This window comes from Sorex fumeus, unplaced genomic scaffold (genome assembly GCF_029834395.1).
Source record: "Sorex fumeus unplaced genomic scaffold, SorFum_2.1 ptg000008l, whole genome shotgun sequence".
NCBI lineage: Eukaryota > Metazoa > Chordata > Mammalia > Eulipotyphla > Soricidae > Sorex > Sorex fumeus.
In genome coordinates this window covers 89976848-89999737 of record NW_026606065.1, presented here as the reverse complement: position 1 = coordinate 89999737, position 22890 = coordinate 89976848, and the positions used below count along the sequence as shown (strand labels likewise).

The 22890-nt window shown below is 41.2% G+C and overlaps 1 protein-coding gene across 6 annotated transcripts in view; it reads right to left on the bottom strand.

Moving 5' to 3' along the window:
• The window catches only part of DCLK1 (doublecortin like kinase 1), a 405267-nt gene that overhangs the window by 53158 nt on the left and 329219 nt on the right, over positions 1-22890 (bottom strand). For 4 of the 6 annotated variants that reach the window (XM_056109140.1, XM_056109128.1, XM_056109155.1 and 1 more), the window contains 5 exons: positions 15815-15899; positions 12445-12553; positions 5659-5716; positions 4724-4843; positions 253-399 (listed from right to left, as the gene is read on the bottom strand). In XM_056109140.1, the coding sequence (XP_055965115.1) occupies positions 253-399; positions 4724-4843; positions 5659-5716; positions 12445-12553; positions 15815-15899 (519 nt within the window). Of the gene's footprint in view, positions 1-252; positions 400-4723; positions 4844-5658; positions 5717-12444; positions 12554-15811; positions 15900-22890 lie in introns of all 6 variants that reach the window. The other 2 variants (XM_056109146.1, XM_056109133.1) reach the window with 1 other exon arrangement.

The window sequence follows — 22890 nt, the reverse complement described above, 5'->3', positions numbered from 1 at the left end:
CTTAATAGACCCCCAATGCAGTTTTGAGGTGCTAACAAGTCCAGTGTTCTGCTTAAACGTTAACCCTTAGCCAACATGTGAGCAGGCCAGATTCCAGCTAGCTAACTGAAGACCAGCTGAAAGCCAGTCTTTGTTTTGTTTTTTAAGAAAGGAAAGAAAACATGCAAGAAAAAAAAGAAAGAGTGAGAACTGTGCTCCTTCACTCCTGAGTGCTTGGAACACTAGATGCCCTGACGTTGGAATTCCGCTTACCAGCAGGTTCTCTGGTTTGATGTCTCGGTGGACAATGTTCAAGCTGTGCAGGTATTTGATGGCGCTGGCCAGGTTGTAGAGCATCCCACTGGCATCTCGCTCGGTGTATTTGTTAGTGGAAGTAATGGCATCAAAGAGGTCTCCTCCCTGAGAAGAGAACAGCCGGCAGAGGAAGCCATTAGCAGATGGGCCAGCCAGGCCGCCTGGAGACAGAGTGACAAACTAGAAAGGAAATGAAGAATGGAGGCGGCATCTGTGGTGAACCAGGGTGTCCCCTGATCTCCCCCTCTCAAAGACCAGGAGACTTTATGGGGACTTCCCTCCCTTCTGTGACTGCTACTGATGCTTCTTTGGGAGCCCAAAGAAAGGTATAGTGTTGGATAAGGCAAAGCATCTGTTATCAGACACGCAGCTACTCGTTCAGGCCTCACTAGGGTGCAGACATGGAGCTGGGTGGTGGAAACAGGGCTCAGGGTAGCGGCTTGTGACGCTTGGGTCTCCTGGCAGCATAAACCTCCTACCAACTGCCAGCAGAGATTCAAAAGCTCTGATGTTTCTAAATGAGAAACAGGTGACCCCACAAACTGCTCCCTTAAAAGAAAGTGCTGCTGCCTTGTAAAATTAACACACACACACACACACACACACACACACACACACACACACGCAGGCATAATTGCCTTCTCGGTCTAGATTTAGCTTTCTTAAAACGTGCGTAATGTTTTCTTTTTTGCACAATGTGCTTCTTTGTCAGGAAGAGAGAAAGGGACCAGAAACTGTCATTTCAGAGATGAGAGAAAAGGGAAGGTGGAGGGGCGGAGCTATTTCAGAGAAAGTTTTCTAGGACTATTATTCATCTGAACTTTTGTTTGCCTTGTTCCTGGCTAAGGCTCTGTTATTTAGCAAAACAGAATGAGTTCAGGCTCCAATTTTAGTTCCGTTTATTTGAATCCCTTTCAGAGAATTTGAGTCTGATTTACTAACCCAGCTTGCTACTTGCATCATTCTTCTCGCACAATGCACCGACCAGTCAAGCACAATCGCCACTTGTGTTGGTTCATCTACTACCCAAGGAGCTTAGTTTTCCTTTGAAACTATAAAAGGAGAAGGGAGCACTGGTAGACTGAGCGCTGGCAGGCCACTGTCCCCATAAGCTCAGCAACTTGGGCACCAGAATAGGCCAAAGTTAAGATTCCTCCGCCCCTCTCGGAGAGCCCGGCAAGCTACCGAGAGTATTCGATATGCCAGACACAGTAACAACAAAGTCTCCAATGGAGACGTTACTGGGCCCGCTCGAGCAAATCGACGATCAACGGGAGGGCCTTTACCTTTTACCTTTACTCTGGGCTTCCAGGAGTGTCCTCTGGTTTTCTGACTGTTGCTCTCATTGTATCTGAACCCAAGACCATCCACTCCAAGGGCTGCCTTTGTCCAAACACGCAAACAATGAGACTGATATGCTGCTTCAGACAGGAGCAGAGAGTTCTGTACTAAATAATTATGGAATTTCACTCGATTATTCCCACCTAGTCCAGATTGGTGGCTTTGTTTATCCACCAGCCTCAGGAACTCTGCACACTTAGGGCTTGAGAACCCAGGTTCAATTTCAAGGCTAAGACAGCCTTTACTGTCAGACCTGGACTGAAAGCTAGGTTTTTAAGTCTAAATCTGAGGGCATATCTTAGTGGCATGCTTGAGGGGTCCCAGTGCTCTCTGCCATGTTTGAAAGCTTTGGTCACATACAGAGAATGAGCAAGGTCTATCCATAAAGTGACAAAGAGTCCTCACTAGTCACTTGGATTCTGGTCACTAATCATTTGAAGCATATAATGGACAATTAGGCAAACTGAACTCTTATTTTTTTCTTTTTTGCTTTTTGGGTCGCACCCAGCGATGCATAGAGGTTACTCCTGGCTCATGCACTCAGGAATTACTCCTGGCAGTGCTCGGGGGACCTTATGGGATGCTGGGAATCGAAGCCGGGCCGGCCACGTGCAAGGCAAACACCCTACTCACTGTACTCCAGCCCCGCAAACTGAACTCTTGAATCTTCAATTTTCTCAAATTCAAGTCTAATTTAGTTTAAAAAACTCAAAAATCAGTGAATAATGGGATACAATCAAAATCTTTATTTCTCTTCTGGAGGTATAGGTTGGGGGAGTATCCCAAGCAGTATTCTGTGGGTCTGGGGCCACTCCTTGGCCAAGCAGGTCAAGGCAGTTCAACGCTCGGCCCAGTGATAAGAAGCAGTTTGAGGGTCCAGCAACGTCACACTCAGCAGTGCTTGGGAGGCTATTTAGTGGCAGGAATTTAACTAGAATCCCGGTGCATGAAGGCATGTGCCTCTAACCCCTGAGGTACTTCCCTCGCCCTGGAAAGTTCAATCTTTATGGGCAGGAGTGATAGAAGAGGGGGTAAGGTGCTTTCCTTGCACACGGCTGATCCTGCATTTAATTCCCAGTCCTGCTCCCCATCCCCCACTCTTTGCTATAGATACAGCACGTATGCATATATGTGTCATTATAAATGACTATCACTATCCTTGATTTCACCGAAACTATTATTTACAGTGCTGGTAATTCTTAAAGTTTATTTGATAAACCAAGTGCCAATAGGAAACTGTCACTGTCACTGTCACTGTCCTCTCACTGTTCATCGATTTGCTGGAGCGGGCACCAGTAACATCTCCATTTTGAGACTTGTTGTTACTATTTTTGGCATATCGAATATGCCACGGGGAGCTTGCCAGGCTCTGTCATCTAAATAAATGTTCTCCTGTCATTTGAAAATAGAATTTTTTAATACAGTAGCATGGTATGATTTGGGAGAATATTCTTCAGATATGGGAATGCTAAAAATGTTTCCATACAAATTAAAAATAACCCAGACCTTAAAAACTAATCTACCAAATGAGAAAAAATACAAATGCTTCTGTTTCAGAAAGAATATTAAAAAATATTCAACTGTAACCACTGAACATTTTTATCTTCTTCAGTCTCAAAAGGTGACAGTCATCTGGTGTTATTACAAAAAAGGTGAGGACCTTTCTGGATGAAGCAAATACTAATCTAGCGGAAAAAAGACTGAATGTATAAAAGTATAAATAACTTAGTTTTTAAAAAGTGCCCATACAGAATGCCCTGCCACAGAGGCAGGGTGGGGTGGGGGGGAATAGGGGGTGGGAGGGATACTGGGATCCATGGTGGTGGGATGGGGGAGATGGGGGGTGGGAGGAATACTGGGATCCCTGGTGGTGGGAAATGGGCACTGGTGGAGGGATGGTATTTGATCATTGTATAATTGAAACCCAAGCACAAAAATTTGTAAGTCTACAACTGTACCTCATGATGTCTCGCTAATAAAATTTTTTTGAAAAAGTGCCCATACAACTTTAAACAACTCTGAACAATGAAAACTTGAAAGGCCCAGAATAAACATTTTTCTACAGTGACATATTTGTCTTATTTATTTAATAAATAAAGCCTATGTTCCACAGCCACTAGCTCCAATTCCAAATATGATTCCCTAAGTCCCTGGCTTTCATTCATAGTATACGGAGTTAATGCAGAAGTGGTACAGCAAATTTATAGCACACTATAACTAAGACAGTAGTCACTATGCTTTAGAAAAGTATAATTCTATGAATACCAAACATTCCATTAAAAATTTAACTTCTTAAAATTTCAAGCATGAAAGTATATATCTTCCCTTTTAACCTAGATTCAATCATTATCAACACTTACCTATCCCTATATTCGATAACTGAATGGAACTAAGCACAATTTCACATGACAGAATGAGAAAGAAACATACATTAAGAGATGGTAAACTATTCGCATTATTATTCTGTTTGTTTTGGGGCTACCCTCAGTGATACTCTGGGCTTACTCCTGTCTCTGCTTAGGGATCACTCCTGGTGGGGACTGAGGGGGACCATATGGAGTGCCAGGGACTGAACCCAGGTTGGCTGCATGCAAGACAAATGCCCTGACTACACTACTGTTGCTTTAGGCCCTCACATTATTATTAGGAACAAATTCTTTTTCTAGTATGTTGATAAATAAAAGTTTATAACCTGTTTTTGTAAGCAAAAACAGTACCCTTAGATGAAGTTCATGGAAAAGAACAATTTCTAGTATAGACATAATAGTGATTGCATTGAAATCTAGTATGTCCTGTGTCCCACAAACTGGTGGAAGCCATCCCTGATGTCCACACTCTACCACCCCTGGGTAAGTACTACTATTATTCACCTTTCCTGGGTGAGGAGACTGAGTCACGGAGGTCAGGCTATTCAAGTCAAGGCTGGGATATGAACACTAGCCATAGAACTGTAGTGTTAATTCTGTTACATTATGCCAGTGCATTGTAAAGAGAGTTGGAATATAAAGGGAAGAAATAAAGATGGAGCACTATTATAAAGAAGAGTGTAGCTGCTTATATAGAGTTTGTCTTTACCCAGCGTACGTACCTTTACTAATTCCATGACAAGATACAGCTCAGTGGGCACATCCATCTCTTCAATCAGAAGAACAATATTAGGATGTTTCACTCTTCTTAAGATAGACACCTCATTCTGGATCATGTGCTCCTGTTCAAGAGAAATGTTATCTTATTTTAAATAGGTTTCAAATCAAAGGAGCAGTTAAGGCAAAAATGAGTATAAAAGTTGTTGATGATCAATATAAAATACATTGAGCATATCTTCTATTCTGTCATTTATATGGCCAAGGATTGTCAAAATATGCTGAAGGTATTTAGATAATATTTGTAAATTCAGAACCAAAGGTGAGAACTACAATTTCATATAGAAGGATGGAATGAAACTTTAGATCACAAAAGTAAGGGAGAAAGTGGGGGTGGTGGGGAGGTAATGAAATAAGAAAGATGAAAAACAGAACTAATACTTAATCATTCCAACCTATTTCTACTCCAGCAATATTTGTAAATATTTCAATTAGCATATACAGGGCTGGAGTGATAGCACAACAGGTAAGGCATTTGCCTTGGACGCAGTTGACCTGGTCTACCCGAGTTCGATTCCTCCGCTCCTCTCGGAGAGCCTGGGAAAGCTACCGAGAGTTTCCCGCCTGCACAGCAAAGCCTGGCAAGCTCCCTGTGACGTATTCGATATGCCTAACACAGTAACAAGTCTCACAATGTTACTGGGCCTGCTTGAGCCAATTGATGAACAGCGGGAGGACAGTGACAGTGATAGTGACTCCTCGAGTCAGCTCCTCTGGAGCTCATATCGCTGTTCCTGTATGGCACATGAATATGATTGCCAGGAAGGAGATTCTATTTCACCTAAATTCAACAATTTAGCTGAACTTAGGTTATTTGCATATTGATCTATATGCTTTTCACCCTTCCCCATGTTCCCCTAAGAATAAATCTTATACATACTTTGCCTCGACATTTGCTTTTCTTGATAATTTTCAAAGCATATTCTCTAGCTGTCGACCTATAAAGAGAAAGTTTTTCTTTTAACGAACTTATTTTCATATTCATTAAATAATTTTGTCAGATTTCTTACGCCATGGATCTTGTATTGCAGTGAATATCTCTGTCCCTTTTATTAAATAAAATATATGACCAATTTTAAGACAACAAATATGCTAGCATAGAAATATCTGAGCTATTACTGTTGCCATAACTGTTGCAAAGCCTTACTGATACCACCCTCCTTCTAGATTGCCTGTGTTTGCTTCCTTCTGAGGTGGTATGGCCAGGATGCAGAGTGTCTCTCTCTTCTTTCCTGTCTTCTAAGTGTCTCTGTCCACCAAGTGTATTTGTGACTCTTGATGGAATGGTTTTCACAGTCATACTGAAAACTGCCAAGAAATAGTTTCCAACTTTTAGACTGCTGTTTGGTGCTTTGGTGCACAGAGTGATGTGTTGTGCTGGATAACACACAGGTCATATGGGCAGGATGTGTAGAAAGGGATAAAATCAATTTTCCTGTGACCTCCTGGGCCTTTTATGATTGTCTTGTGTCATAAAATTAAAACTGGAAGTGATGATTAAGATGGACTTGCTTTCCCAAAGCCACATGGCAGAATTAAAAAATCAGACCCAGTTCTTTGGGTCTCTGTTTCATATTTAGCTCAACCAATACTGCCCCTGCTTTAGGATGGCTGTGGGAGGGAGGCTGACTCAGAATCACCTTTAAATAACTCCATAAATTGTGTTAACAGTTCTAAGATACCTAGTGCCAAATATAACATGTCTGTTGTTGAAGAACATAATATATCCTTACAAACCATAATAAACCACTACTGTACAAGAATTATAATTTCTGGTGGGAAACCAAGAGAGCATTTTACTTGTAGATTTAAGCTGATTTATAATTCTGAATGAATGTAATGGAAGTGTGGGTGATGAAGAAAGAGACTTTAAAATAGTGTTTTAAAATCCTCAGCATGGAGAATCAAAGGGATTTTTCCAAGTTAGAACAGAGAATTGGCCTGTAAACAAATTAAGTGATGAAATATTCACACTATGTTTCAAGGAAATTTTAGAAACCATTCATGTCACTAGTTTCTAAAATTTCTCCTCCCATCACACTTCTGGACCCCTATGTTGTGTTAGTTTGCAGAAAACACTCAAAATAAACCAACCAACTTGTTATAATTATATACGGTGCATAAAACCAGGATAAGTGATACTTTTGGAGTTTTGGTGGGGAGCTGGATTTCTCATATGGTGCTCAGGAGGTCTGGGGGCCTCTTTTGGGAGTCTCAGCTAACAGAAATGACAGCTCAATGCAAGACCTGAGTATGCACGCAGGCAATTTTCTGGGACACTTCAGTGATTCTCAGGGCTCCAGGGCTATACCCGGTGATGCTCAGGAGACCACATGGCACTGGAGTTTACTGAAAGTCAGGTGAGCATCATAGCTCCTGTTATCTCAGCCTCCCTCCACACACTTTGAAGTTCTACTTTTCCAACTAGAGGGTTTTGAGATTAACGCAGGAGGAGGTAAACTCCTTTGCCTCGGAGGGCTTTCCTGAGAGATGCAGGGTATCCAGAAGAACACACATTTCTTCAAGTTTGTTGGGGAAAAAATCAAACAAACTAAGAGGCTCAAGGATGACCTTCTTAGTGGATTTTGTTGCTTCTGGAGGCCCACAGCAGAGCAGACAGTGACAGAGAAAGGTGTGAGCAGGCTTTGGTAAAATGTTCAGGGTGTTCAAAGTTAGCAAGGTTGGGGGTTTGGAATAGAGAAAAGCACTTTCAGTCTTTTTCACTCAGTTTTAACAGAGTGCAAACAAAACATTTAACTTTAGGAACCTCCAGAGGACAGGCCAGCAGTGAAATGGTAAAGTTAAATGACTCACACACACAGGGAGCCCTGATAGCAGAGAAGGATCACGGGCCCTCTAAGCGGTCTCCACTGAAGAAGCTTCTGAAGAGTCGGTGCGCAAATTTGAAAGGACTTGAGCAAGAGGAAAAGTTAAAACTAAAGTATGTCCAGACCCTGCTGTTCATGAATCACAAAAAATTTGGATAAAGCAACCATGAGAGCAGAATACAAGAGCAATTTTCTCTCTAATTTGAAGGGTTTCCTTTGAGGGCAGCAGAGTCTAGAGCAGCGGTTTTCAACCACACATCCCAAGGTTGGTGCTGGCCCCTGGGTTTAAAAAAGTTGAAAATGACTCTTGCCTCGGGATGGCTGATGTGCTGAGCTCTAGAATCTGTGCTGAGCTGAGAGACGATGAGCTGATGCTTTATTCCTCACCTGCGCACAATGGAAGCAGTGTGGTCAGGATTGTGATGGTGAAGAGAGCAAGACTTGTTAGATTTGTAATGGCCTCTACTTCCCTGAGGTGAATACCACGAAGTAACTCAAATAGGCTCAGGTGGGTCCCAGGAAGGCCAAACCCTCCACTCCCAGATAAGGAACAGAACCTCAGGAAGTGCGTGGGATTATTGCTCCTTGAATCCTGGGAAATCAGAGTCTGCCCAAAGCCTGGGGTCGAAAGGAAAAGGCCGTTGATTTGGGACTGGGTATCACCAGTGACTTTCTAGAAAGAAACTTGCACGAGAGGACTAAGCACGCAGGTTTACCCACATCTTAGACTGTGAGCAGGGTGGAGGACAACCAAAGTTAATGCCGCAAGTGTTACATCTTGGTTCCTTGAGGGGAGAACCATAAAGTCATAATTAAATCCTTAATTACTGGAAGTGCTTAAAGGAAAGTATCTAACTCTGAAAAATGAGGCTGAAAACAGGTGTCAGGACTAAATGCATACCGTAAGTATAAAAACTTAACTGCTTCTTTAAGTAAGTTAATGAAAACACTTGGCAAGAAATAAAACCATAAAGGATTTACTTTCTCACATACCCTAAAGTCTGAGGACTGCTGTGCTCACTCAGCAAGCAGTGAAGGCAGGGGGTTCTTTGGAAGCTACAAAAGTTAGTGGCCCACAAAGAGTCTATCTGTAGTTTGGAATACGGAGAATACCAGATCCCTGGAGCGCTGGTGAAAATGCAGACCAATCACTCACTTGGAATTTGACTCTCAACCTTCAATGCCACTATAGAACTCCCCATGGTAAAGGGCCAGCAACTGTCTTCTGCCCCGTCTGTGGGGCTGTCTCTAGCACTGCCTTCCCATTGAGTTCCACCCAAACTTAGCACTCCAAATCCTCCAGTGAAGCTTCCAAGTTGAGCCAAGTTGAGCCAAATCTAAATTTTAATGTACTTAAAATAAGTGTTTCATGGGCGGGATTGACAATGATAGTTCTAAATGATCACGCTGGGTAAGAACTGCGTCCTGAAAGTAGGTAAAGGTACAAATTGATAACCTCTCAATAACTGTATTGCAAATAATAATGCCTAAAAGGAAAGAGAGAGAGAGAGAAAGAGAGAGAGAGAGAAAGAAAGAGAGAGAAAGAGAAAGAGAGAGAGAGAAAAGTTCCTATCATAGAGGCAGGCTAGTGGGGGGGTAGGAGTGGCAGGAAGGAAACTGGGGGCTTTGGTGTTGGGAAATGTACGCTGGTAGAGGGATAGGTGTTGGAACATTGTGTGACTAAAACACAACTCTGTGTAACTATGTATCTCATGGTTATTCAATAAAAATAAACAAATAGATAAAAGGAAAAAATTATTTCGGAGAAGGCTATCTTATGGAACTTAGTGGTTCTCTAGGCCAGGTTGCCCCCTCTTTTCCTCTTTGGGAGATGGGCTGACATAGATGGGGATGTTCAGAACTATTGTACTTGCTATTTCTGTCGTCTGAATTTTGAAGTTGTCAAAAGTTGATGGGGGCAAAGGGTAAATCCAGTCCCCAAGCCTTCCTCTATCACTACAGTGCGTGGTGCTTGCTGAATATCATGGAACGGTGTTCCTCTGTTGACTGGCCTCTGGAGAGGGGTCACAGCTGGTCTTTCCTGAGAATTGCAATAGCTCGGACCTGAACTTGCAGGGATTCTAGACAAGTGGATGGAGTTGGGGAAGCTCTGGAGGATGGTGGCAGTTAGACCAGGGGTTGACAGACTCGCTAATCATCAGGACCCTGTGCTTACCAAATGCACACGTAAGGCCCAATAAGAGTCCCTTCTATGGGGGTGGGATGGGAGGGAGTTATAACTGGCCAGAGAGGCCACAACATCTCAGAGTATCTCATAAAGAGACTTCCTGGGAGATTCTGCTTGAGTTGGAATGTGGGCCCTCAAGTCATGTGTGTGGAATATTCTCAAGAAGGATCATAGAAAGAATACTCGCAGGGGAGGCATCTGAGGCACCTCACCAGGACTCCTCCATTCAGTCTCAAATCAAAAGGATAAGCTTGCACTGTACAAGGACAGAGTTTCTGCCACACTTGAAGCATGGCCCTCTTGACATGCTTGAAACTCTTCTAGACGATGCATCCCTTTCAATAACAGAATTCAGCTGGCTTGGGTGGGGCTGAGCCTGCTTCTGACTCTCATCGCTAGAGCTGGAACGTCTATAGTACAAGTCTTTAGGTTTATAAGTGGAGGTGAGAGAGAAGGACTCGGCAGCAGCTCAGATCTTAATATTTGATGCCTGCATTGCTAAAATGCAAGTAGCAATGCAAAAAAATGCAAGTAGTATAAGGAGGAGGGCCTAGGGAACCTGTGGGACACCAATACTGGTCACTAACAAGCCCCTCAGATCCTGGCGTTCTATACAAGAGAGAGGACTGCCAAGACGAAGGATCTCTTATGGCCAGCCCTTCACTATGCCCTGATCTTTGGTTAGTGCATTTCAGACCTTTCAAGGTTTTTTTTTTTTTTTTCAAGGGAAGAAGGTGAGTTCAAAGTGATCTACAAAACAGCTTCAAAACAGAGTGTGGCTCAGTTCACTTTCTTTAGCAGGTACTGGACTCCTAAAGAAATTGTTTGGGGAGAAATAGAATCCAAATGTGCCTGGCAGAGCCACATGTGCTAGGGGGAAAGGAAGCTCAGATAGAGAAGAGAGCACCAAATAAAGGGTGTTGGGAGGATCCTCCCAGGGTGGGAGAAGCATGCTGAAAGTAGACTATAGACTAAACATATGCCACTCAATGCCTCTCTTGCAAACCACAGGACCCAAAAGGAGAGAGAGAGAGAACAAAAGGGAATGCCCTGCCACAGAGGTAGGGTGGGATGGGGGGATGAGGGGTGGGAGGGATGCTGAGACCCATGGTAGTAGAGGATGGGCGCTGGTGGAGGGATGGGTACTTGATCATTGTATAACTGAAACCCAAGCACAAAAATTTGTTAAGTCTATAACTGTACCTCATGGTGTTTCACTAATAAAAAAAAATTTAAAAAAAAAAAAACAAAAACCAAATGTGCCTGGCAGTCACCACCAAAGGAAATACTGGCACAGAACCATGGAACGAAGGCGTGAGCAAGGTGATGAGTGTTTCCATTGTTGGAGTTTCCCACGACAGCATATTATTAACCAAGGTGGGCATATTTGTCCTTGCTATTTATCCTTGCAAATGTGGCAGAATACACCCGCCAGCAGTATATGCCACTCACAACACTTGTAGGTCATTTTCATTTTCTTGAACCTCTGGAAAATATTAGAAGAATGTTTTGTGAAGCCTCTGGGGAGAGAGGCCATGTGCCATAAGCCCTCATCCAGGGGAGTGGAATACCAATGCTTCTTGGAGCAAGCTAGTGTTTAGATTCGGAAGGTTCACACAATAGGACCCAAGATGTGAACTCATGCAAAATGAGTATATTCAAATTAAAAAGAAATTAATTCTGTAAAGAGGGATGAGGAATTTCTATTGTGGGAAGACCAGCCATGTTAGAGTTGGAAGCCATTGTGATCCATATATGAGCTAAGAGAACAATACGTGGCCTCCAAACCAACTCAACAGGAGATGAACACTGGCAAAAAATCAGATACTCCACCGAGAAAGGGCATGGCAATCTGCTAAAAATGGGGTTTTCTGCTACAATGAAAAGAGAGTAAAAGAATGAATATGTTTATGGCTGACAAGGTGAGACCCTGAAAGATGACATCTTAGTGCTATCAAGAGCAGGTGGACACGTGCAACGGCATCATCACACCTCTGATGTCAGCAGGGTGCTACCTGACTGCACCCTCTACCCCACCAGCCACTCTCTTCAGCTGATTTTGCCTACTTCTTCCACCAGCGCATACATCCAAACCCCTGCCAGAAAAGATGATAGTGTTGAGATAACAAGTCCACTATTTTCTCAGGTTGCCAGCATGAATGTTTTCCTTACATCAACTTTTGTCCCTGTAATGCTAGACACTGAGTAGCGGGCAACTGAACCTTGGATTTGGTAACAAAATCAGTGGACCCTGGCCAAACATAGACCCATCATAGTATGTGTTATCTTGAGGATGCTTCCAGCTGTAAAATGGCATGAATCTATGTTTTTTTAGTGTCTGCAAGTGTAAAAGACACTATTAAATATCGTTTTTATAAATAAAAGGACTTACCTGAAAGATCTGGCAAAATTTTGCTGAGTACATTAAAAAGAAAAATCAAAGTCCTTAATTTATAGATTGTCCTTAGGAATCTATATTTTCAAATCTGTTATTCAACTGACTTTTCTTTCTTTGACATTTTTTTTAACAAACAGCATTGAGACATTAACCTATTCCATATGTAACAGGGACAGCAAAGAAAGACACAATCTTGGAAAACATAATGCCAAAAGTTTCCTTTAAGTTTTATGCCAATGGTATCCTTCTCACCTTTCCACACATTCCTTGACAACAGCAAAATTTCCATCTCCTATTGTCCTTCCAACTTTATATCGTTCTGTTATTGTGGCTGGAATCTGGAAGCCTTCCTCCGACACTTCTGAAAGAATCATTAGAATGTTTTATTGGTAGAAAAGGGAATACAGATGTGGCACAAAGGAGACATTTAGCAGTATCATCCAATAGGCTGGAATGAACTCAGAATCTATCTGTCGCTTTCTGGACGGTGAGGCCACACCCGCACCTCCTGCTGACATTGTATATTCAACAGTTTGTAGATGACAAATGATAAACGTAAAGGAAATATTAATCCCCTGTGTTCCATTCCCATGTATGTTGAGGGCAATCTATGGATTGTGCTGCAGGGGGCTTCTTCGAAGGAAGCTTTGCCAATTTGATCAATACCATTGACCCACTGTACACCGATAAAGAACATTCCTCTGACTTTTTTCTGGAGGGAAATGCAGTGGGGAAGGGATTCAGCGTCGCCTGACATTGTAAAGCATTAAAAATGCCTGCTGTTTGCACATTCAGTTTTACTACATCCTGAAATGGAGATCTCCGTAAAATTCCTTATTCCTAAGCGCTGATTGCCACGCCTCCCTAGTCTCATTGAGCAGATTTTAGACAAACGTTCCCACCAGCAACCTGCACAGCAGATGTTGAGTTAAAATTGCAATATCTATTATGTCTGTGAACAGAACTGTTTTGTAGTTTCAATTATGTTAGTGCCGCTAACACAATGCATTCCGACCACCTCCTCCTTAAAACGCATTATTAAATATTTTACAAATGCCTAATAATGCTTTAAGTATCTAAGACAATAAAACTAAATAAGCCACCCTTCGGCCACACAAATGTACAGGATAACCTTTAACATCTTAGGGATGTAAAATGGCCTTTTACAGCTGTGCTCTAAAATGTACATGCTTTAAAGTTATGAATCCCAGCTCACCCTCAGGCAACCTGAATACAGAATGGGGCGGGAACCCAGTGTGCTTTCTGTTTGCACTCCTGTTCTGACCCATAAGTATAAACGGACACCAAACACTTCTTCTCAAAATCAAATTAAAGCCTCGGGTGGTCAATGAGTTTCCTTGGTGACTTTTGAATTCTCATTTAGTCTTTATTGTGGGGAACAGACAAATGGAAACTCAGTCTTCAGACAACGACTTTAAGACTCTTATTCTAGTACAGGAATCTAAATAGTGTTCATTACTTAGAAGTGGAGGTGGATGGAATTTCTGAAAATCATACTGATGTAGGAAATGAGCTGTTGTTGTTATTATTATGATAATTATTTGCCCTTGAGAAATGAGTAGTCCCTTCACCTCTTTGGAATATTAACTCAATCCTACAGAAGCAATCATTGTTTTCAGAATAAAAACAATGAAAGCAAACATTGTTTTCAGAATAAAGTGAGAGAGGAGAACCCTCCCACCATCTCACTCCTAAGCAAGCCACAACCTTGCCACTGGAGAGAGTCAGCCTGCAGATTTTTATTTGTGGGCCACACCTGGTGGTGCTCAGGGCTTACTCCTTGCTCTGCACTCAGGAGTCACTCCCAGTGGGGCTTGGGGAGCTGTAGGGAACTATATGGAATGCCAGGGATTGAACCCAGGCCAGCCACGAGTGAGGCTAGCACCCTACTAGCTCTCCAGCCTCAGCCTTCAGATTTTTATCCACACCATGGAAATCAGAGGAGATGGTTGGAGAAATTTCAAATCCACCGAAAACATTCAAATCTTCAAAGTCACTCACAGATCATATACTGTTTGCTACCTGGACAATAAGAGAAACTGTCCTTGACTGCTGGGGGCAAGACTGGTTTTATGGCTGAGAAACAGAATGATATTCTTTCTCCTCCTTTCTTCCAGTGGCTGCATTCACTAAGGCACCAGCCTGGAGTGCAGGATTGGGAGTTTTCATTTCCTGACTGCTTCCTGAGATGGACTCTTAGGCTTTGGGCTAAAAAGGCTTAACCAAAGGCTCGTCAAGGCTCTCTTCATTTTATTAGGTAAATAAAATATACCAGAACAAAAGGGACATCTGGGTGGATGAATTTTGTACTGCAGGATTTTTTAAGCCTGGTATCTAACGGTAGTCAGGAGATAATTCTTGTATAAATCATATATCCCATCCAAGTGTAATACAAATCCTTCACCTCACATTTTAGGGGGAGTTAAAGGATATTATTTGAAACAGGTAAGGGAAGAGGATTCCTTAAGTCTTATGCTTTTCTAAATATTTTCCCGTAATTGATTTGAGCCTGAATTTTTTTAAAAAGGTAAAAAAATGGATACCAGGTAAAAAGCCTGGTATCTAACGGTAGTCAGGAGATAATTCTTGTATAAATCATATATCCCATCCAAGTGTAATACAAATCCTTCACCTCACATTTTAGGGGGAGTTAAAGGATATTATTTGAAACAGGTAAGGGAAGAGGATTCCTTAAGTCTTATGCTTTTCTAAATATTTTCCCGTAATTGATTTGAGCCTGAATTTTTTTAAAAAGGTAAAAAAATGGACATTTTAAAAAATCTCCATTTCCTTTTTTGGAGGGTGGACAGTGGGGGCTCACACCCAGTGATGCTCAGGTGTTACTCCTGACTCTGCACTCAGGAATTACTCCTGGCGATTCTTGAGGGCTCATATGGGATGCGGGAGATCAAACCCAGGTCAGTCGCATGCAAATACCCTACCCAATGTACGATCATTTTGGCCTCAACCAATAATATCCATTACATAGAAGATTAGATGTGATGTGAAAAGCTGAAGAGGTTTATGCAAAATAATCGAGTGAGTTAGTAAATAAATCAATTTGAGAGAATAAGTCATTCAACCACATCACAGAGAAAATGATTTTAAAGTGAATTAGCTTAAGGTACAAACAGAGGTTTTTCCAATTGCCATCATTAATTCTGTGTGAAGCCATATTTTCACATCATGAGTTCACTCAGAATATAACTGTAGGGCTAATAATAATCAATCAAGAGAGTTAATTATCCTGAATATTCTAAAAGTGAATAGAATTTGGGGAAACAAAGACAACAATTATCCCTTTGTAGTTTCCAAAGTGGGTGATAACAAGCCATCCAAGGATTCTGACACCCTCAGAGAATGTGACTTTTTTTCCAAATCGGGAGTTAGTCTATTCCCAGAGAGAAAATACCATCCCTGGGAGAAGCCAAGTTCCTGCCTCACTCCCTGCTACTAGTTGACCCCTCTCAGCTCTTTTGAGAGCGTGTCCATTTCCTTCTGATTGAGCCCTGACAGGTTCCTGAAGTAGATGTCGCCAACCTATCCTCTGCTCCCTGGACCGACTGAACCTTCTCAGAACACCAAGTCCTATGCTCACCACCTTCTCCAGGTCCATCATTCTCATCCATAGAGCTGCAGACTTTGGTGGATGCAAGAGAAGTCGAGGAGCCACCATGCTGAGAGCTCTGGAATGGAATAGAAACAGAGAATAAATATACTTGGTCAGAGTATCCAAGTTCTACAGAGTATCCAAGTGCTACAACCCAGCCCAGAATCTTAGGAGTCAGCCGCACCCACTTAGGGAGGATTTGAGTTTCTAAGGACAGGAGACAGTTCAGGAGGCAAGAGGTTTGCCTTGTATGCTGGGGACGCTGGCGGGGTCCTGGCACTACATTGAGTCCCATGAGGACCATTGGGTCTTTCCTGAGCACGCACCTAGGAATAGTCCCTGAGCACTGACCAGTCTCCCCACCCTATTCCAGCCTCAAATAAAAGGAAAGAGGGGCTGGAGTGATAGCACAAAGGGTAGGGCGTTTGCCTTGCACGCGGCCAACCTGGGTTTGATTCCCAGCATCCCATATGGTCCCCTGAGCATGTCCAGGAGTAATTCCTGAGTACAGAGCCAGGAGTAACCCCTGTGCATCACCGGGTGTGACCTTCCCCCCCAAAAAATGCAAAAAAAAGCCAAATAATTAGAACCATCTCTTCCATCCACTTCATTAAACAGTAGATTAATTTTACTGTGAAAAAGGTAATCATTGTAAAACTGCAAGTTCCTGAATTTTTTATCCCAATTTTCCCCTCAAAATCTCTTCAGTTCTCTAGGTTTGGCAGGTTTTAGGCATCTCACCTCACACTTCTATTATCTATCTGTAAAAGGCTTCAACTATGATAGCACTGCACTGTCCTCCCATGGTTCATTGATTTGCTCGAGCGGGCCCAGTAACATCTCCATTGAACGGTCAACTATGGCATCATTCTGATTTTACCCAAAATAGTTTCTATTCTTTTAATAGAAAACAATTCTTTCAGTTCATTTTTATGAACTATTCCTCAAATATTCATTCTACTTGGAGAACAGTTAAATAGTGGGTTTGTCAACGACACTTTGAAATAAAAATACAGTTACTCAGCAGATGATCAACCCATTAAATATTATATAGAACATCTGAGCAAAGATAGAAAAGCCTGTGATTCCCTTGTGCTTTTTGTGTGGATGCGTGGTCTGATTCAAGATTCATAAGAGTAAACAGAGTAACAATTAAATTTGAACACTTAGAGGATGGAACAGTACCAAACATTTAGTACTATGCTCAGTTCTGGGGCAGGACTTTCACAATGAACATCTCTATCTCTATATCTGACAATCTGAGAAAACAATTTGCACATTACAAAGCTATTTCTAAATAGTGAACACAGTTTGTCCTAAAAGATCTTCCTTCTGTTTCCCTGGGTTTATCCACTTGATTGGCCTGATGGGAGCAGGAGGCGGTGAGGGGGCGGCCTTGGCTCATGGTGCCGGCTGTCTGTGGAGCACAGAGATGGGAAAGAGCATCTGTAGTTGAATTAATAATGAAGACATGGAGAGAAGCAAAGCTGACCTAGTTTTCTTCTGCTTACCTGTTTCCCTTTAACCTCCTCCTCATTCCATCCCGTCTTAACTGTGTACAAAGTAGGAGGGAGGAGAAGCTTTATATAATTTCATCACACGTAATAGAAACTTGCATAAGAATTTCAGATAGGACTTTTTACCAAAAGAATGACTATAGTTGAAGTATGTCCCTTAAGCCTACTGCAGGGGTATCTGAGCCAACTGCTGTAGGCTAGGCGGACATGGTTAAAATGAATAATTCCATTGGATAAATCCATTAAAACTGATGTTGAACACAGTTGGGTTAACGTAAACTTTACAGCAATGAGTCCGTTGCTTCCTTAGAGACCATTCTAGAAGTTTTGTGGTTACCCTCACATAACGCTGAATGTCTCATAGATTGTCTGGTGTGCCCTTTATTTTCCCATATGTCAAGAATCCCCCCATCAATCAGCCTAGAGGCTTGAGGTGTAATTCTCTCTTCCTCTTTGGGACTTGTGACCCACATTGACATTACACCAGGTTAGACTACTAGATTGTGAGCTAGAACCAGAATATTTCTTGGTGTCTTACTATGTAGTTATCACCAACTCTACCAACCGTACTGTAACCGTATGAGTTTGTAAGCCACGCACTGTGGCATTTTACAGATGTCTGTGAAAACCTGTTATTTATAAAACCAGAATATGAGGTTGGGGTAAGACATATTTATGGTTTTTATGTCAGGAGGGAATAAACACCTTTCTGAGGAAGATGTGTGCTTTCTAGAGGAGTAAGAACTTTTATCCCCGGTGTCACTGCCTTCACTATAGACATAATGGTATTTCAGGCCAAAAAAGCAGTAGGTAGATGTCTCAAAAGGAACCCTTTTCTTCTGGGCATTCTGGATCCTTATTCCTTCCAGCTGTACCATAACTGGTGTTTAATAATGTAGACTCATTGTGGTTGGGGCTGGCAGGTGCTGTCTTGTCATATGGTGTGTTAAATTTTAGAATACAAAGACACATCAAACACCCGAATTAATAGACTCGTAGCGAGTTTCCTAGCCAAGATGTTCACAATTTATAGTAAATTCTAAAAGCTTGTTCTTTTAATAAGTACATGAGATACTCAACATAGGACTCTGACCAAAAGTATATGAAAACATCTTTTAATCTGTAATGTTCTATAAACTTGCTGGATAGTAGTCTCTAAACTGCTTTATCAACTAATGAATTGCATTTTCAACAGTGCCACCAAATGTCTGATTCCCTGAAAGCTTGCCACCAGGCCAGCTGTGTTTTCTCTGCCTTATTAACAAAAGGCCCTCAAGGCTTTTAGGCTCTTGTGAAAAATAAGAATCAACACAAGTTTGCTAATGTTTAAAATTGCCAATTTTTAGTTTTAGGTTTGCTGAAAATGGAACAAGTCTCTCCAAACCTCATGCTGTCTGAGGGTACAATTTTAAGAGAAAAAATATATTTAATCACATATATACAGTACTCCCACAAATGGAAAGTTCTCATTTTTTGATGCTCACGTAGAGTATTTTTTTAAAAAGTACTAATTTTCTAATCAGGGTATCTCATCTTTTTGCCAAAGCAGTAAGGTAGTTAACATTTCTAATGCCCATTCATCGATTCAAACAATTTTAAGAACTGGAACGAGAACTTAAATATTACCAATACCACTCTACTTCTACCCAGAGACTAAAATTCCCAAGTTAAACATTTTAGCTATCTGGTAAAAAGGTTCCTGTCTGGGGATGGAGTGATAGTACAGTGAGTAGAGTGTCTGCCTTGCACATGGCTGACGCGGATTTGATTCCCAGCATCCCATATGATCACCTGAGCACCACCAGGAGTAATTCATGAGTGCAGAGCCAGGAGGAGACCGGGTGTGATCCAAAAAGCAAAAAAAAAAAAAAGGTTCCTGTCATACCTCCAGTCTAGTGTGAGCAGCCTTTGCCTTTTGCTCTGCCCTTAGTTGCTAACATAAGGCAGTTAATTTAAGCTTAGATCATGTTCATACATTTTTCCATTTACTGGTCCTCGTTTTCACCACTGGGGCCCCCCCACCCCCGTCACTACCAACCTCACAGCTTCTAAGAAGACAACAGTTTTTCAGGTATCACAAGTTTACACTCAACAGATTCTCCGAAACTGACTTCAAATGAACTAACAGTTCATGGAGTCAGGTCTGGAATAATTTGTTTCACACATGAGAAGATTTCTCAATCCCCATCAATGTTATCATAAAACAACTTAAAACACAATGATATTACTGGAAGACCTGCTGTGTTTGGAAATAGCTACCAGGCTCCACTGTGTCTTCTCTTTTTCTATTTGAAAATTCCCAATTTCTTTTGTTTGTCAAGCGACAGGACTCTGTGACTACTTCATCCTCCTGTGGACAGACTCCAGGTGGTCATGATTTCCTTCTAATGTTGGGGTTCAAAGTTAGATGGAAAAATTACACAACAGTCATAAACCAATGCAACTTAATAAAAATAAGAACAACACAACAACAAAAATCGAATGCAACACATAACATTCACTCTGAACAGCAGAGAACAGAGAAAAGATAGAGCTTGGTCTTGAGAATAGAATACCAGTGCAAGACATCATATGGTTGACTCACAGTGTCACAGCATTTTAGATTTACTCTAAGTTCAAAGTTGTGTCAGATTTTCTATTCTGTATTTGCAAAGTTGTTGGTTTCTAATCAGCCCAGGACTTCATGTTAATTCAGCCTAAATTCATCTTTATTACACTCATCTCCTTCAAGGTGGCTGGTTTTTTATTCTGATTTTTTCTCACTCTCCTCTTTTATTTGGTAACCATCATAGCTCATAACTCTTTTTATGCACTTGTTACCAATCCTTAATATACTCATTGCAGAAATATTTTGATTATCATCCACGAATCAGGTGGAAGGATCTTGAAAACAGCAAAGAAAAAATATACACATTCTTATTCTTTAAAATCAACACAGTAATATTCATCAGCTCTTATCTATTACCACCAGTTGAAAAGCCCACTGATAAATGTGTATTTTAAAAGCGAAATCACTTACCTACTAGACTTTTCTAAGCAGATCAATCTTGTTATAGTTTACAAGCTAATAAGCTTCTGTATTTGTTAGTTTTCATTTTTCTTATTAGTTTGTTAAGTCAAAGAAATATAAATATACAATTCAAAACTTAGAGTTTCATACAATTAGCTGCTGTAGGAAATACTGTGACATCTGAAATGTCATCACCTCCAAGCAGATTTAAAGGGACCCATGTGGACTGGGTTGCTGCCACCTGGATGCTTTTATGGCACACCTTCATAAAAGCACTGCCCTAAGTAAGAACACGTCCTAAGTGAACTATTTAGTTTGGGATCACAGAACAGATGGAGAATATATCACACTTTTTTGAAGTGAGAAAGCTGACATAACAGCTCTAACCACATTTTACCAAGATGTATCTGATGATGGCTATAAAACAAAACTTAGCTCATTTAAAAATATAAATTGTATGAGTTAAAACTTCCACCATTTGTATTATGATGTCACGTAAACAGATTTCAAAATATATAATCAATCAATCATGGCAGGAAAAAATATCTAGATCACTTTAGGTTTGGCAGTAAAATAATATCATTTCCACTTCACATTTTGTCTAGCATACATTGATTATTTTGCCTAATATTTATCTGTAAAAAATGGTAAAAATGTAATTTAAGAATTTTGTAAAGAAACACTACTTATAACTACTTAACCAAAAGTTTTCTTGGTAACACTGAATGCCTGAAATAACTTTATTATGAACAATGTTGTAAGTCATGGTGCTCAAGATTAAAAAAAAGAGAATTGTCTTGGTGATCTTAACTTGAGGTTTGCAGAATATCTAAAGATGTCATTCTACAACAAAAAATAAACCATAATCTTGGAGTATGAGTGCTGGAAAACCATGACATTCTATATGTATATAGGAAAAATCATGCAATTTATTTATTTCCCAGTGGGTACAAAAGATAAAATTGATATTAGTCTGTAGTTTCTAATGAGACTCTTTTACTTGAAACAAAGAACAGAAGGAATCTGTTTTCACAAATTTCTTTGTCTGCATTCTTCATTCTATGTTTGGCCTAAATAAAATTTATGGCACTGGGATGCATGTGTTCAACTAACAGTTACAGGAAAGTGTAAAATGTTATTAAAAAGTTTTGGTCTTAGCTTTTAAAAGACTGGAGAGCTCTTATTTATCACATTGGTTTACTTTGAGGGAGATAAAATAAAAATAAAAACCCTGGCACTATGTTAGTGAAGACATAGAAGCCAATATTTCAAAAATAAAAGTAGATATAACTTTATGGCATCAGGCAGCCCTTTTGTGCAAAAGGGGGTTGCTGGGGGACCACCCTCAGCTGTGCTCAGCAGTTACTCCTGGCCATGCACTCAGGGATCCCTCCTACCAGGGCTCAAGCAACTATATGTGGTGTCAGGGATTGAACCCAGGTTGGGTGCATGCAAGACAAGTGCCTCACCCACTGGACTATCTCTCTGGGCCTCAGGCAGTGTACTTAATCTCTCTCTACCTTCCAGAGTCTCCATACCTAGTCCGTGACACAAAAATTCAATTCTAGCCATATTTTTTGTAGAAACTGCATGGGAAGGCCATAATCTTTTCTTTCTTCTAAAAATCTTCTTTCCCCTTTTTGTTGGGTTACACCTGGTGGTACTCAAGCGCTTTTCTCACAGTACTCTAGGGGCCAGGCTGTGCTGGGAACCAAACTGGGGCTTCCCACATGGAAAACATGTATACTAACTCCTTAAGCTACTTCTAGCACCAGAACTTATTCTTAAGATACTCTTCAAGAAATCATCTTTTGAGGGGACCCGGAAAGTCACCTAGTATGTCTCCTCTTGATCAAATAATTTCTTCTGTTGTTTATTGCTCAGAGGGGACCCGCATTCTGCACTAAAGGGGGGAATGCTACTCCTCAAGGCACTTACTACACTTCATTTTAACTCTATGATATCTTAAAAAACTATAACACAATTTGGAACCTCAAAAATTTGGGAGCTGGAGCGACAGCACAGAGGGTAGGGTGTTTGCCTTGCATGCGGCCGACCAGGGTTCAATTCCCAGCATCCAGTCCCCCAGAACCGCCAGAAGTATTTCCTGAGTGCATGAGCCAGGAGTAACCCCTAAGCACTGCCGGTGTGACCCAAAAAGAAAAAAAAAATTTGTAAGTATTCTCTCCAGGTGCATGATTATTGCTTCAGGTATTGATTTTACTTTTAGATTATCAAGACATATACATATGGGTTAACATTAATAAGGAGAATCAATTAAAGCAAATTGTCAGGCCAGGAAACTAGCTCAGAAGACTGCAGTACATGCTTTGCTTGCGGGAACCTGGGTTCAATCTCACACACTACTGGGAGGGACTTCCAAATGTGGGAGCATTAGGGAATGCGGTCTTGGCATAACCTGGTATAGCTTCAAATAGTAGGTTAATAAATTTTAAATAAAGCAAATTTAACATTAAAATAAATCTCATACGACTGCTAGCTTTAAAAATAGAATTTTAGGGGGCTGGAGCAATAGCACA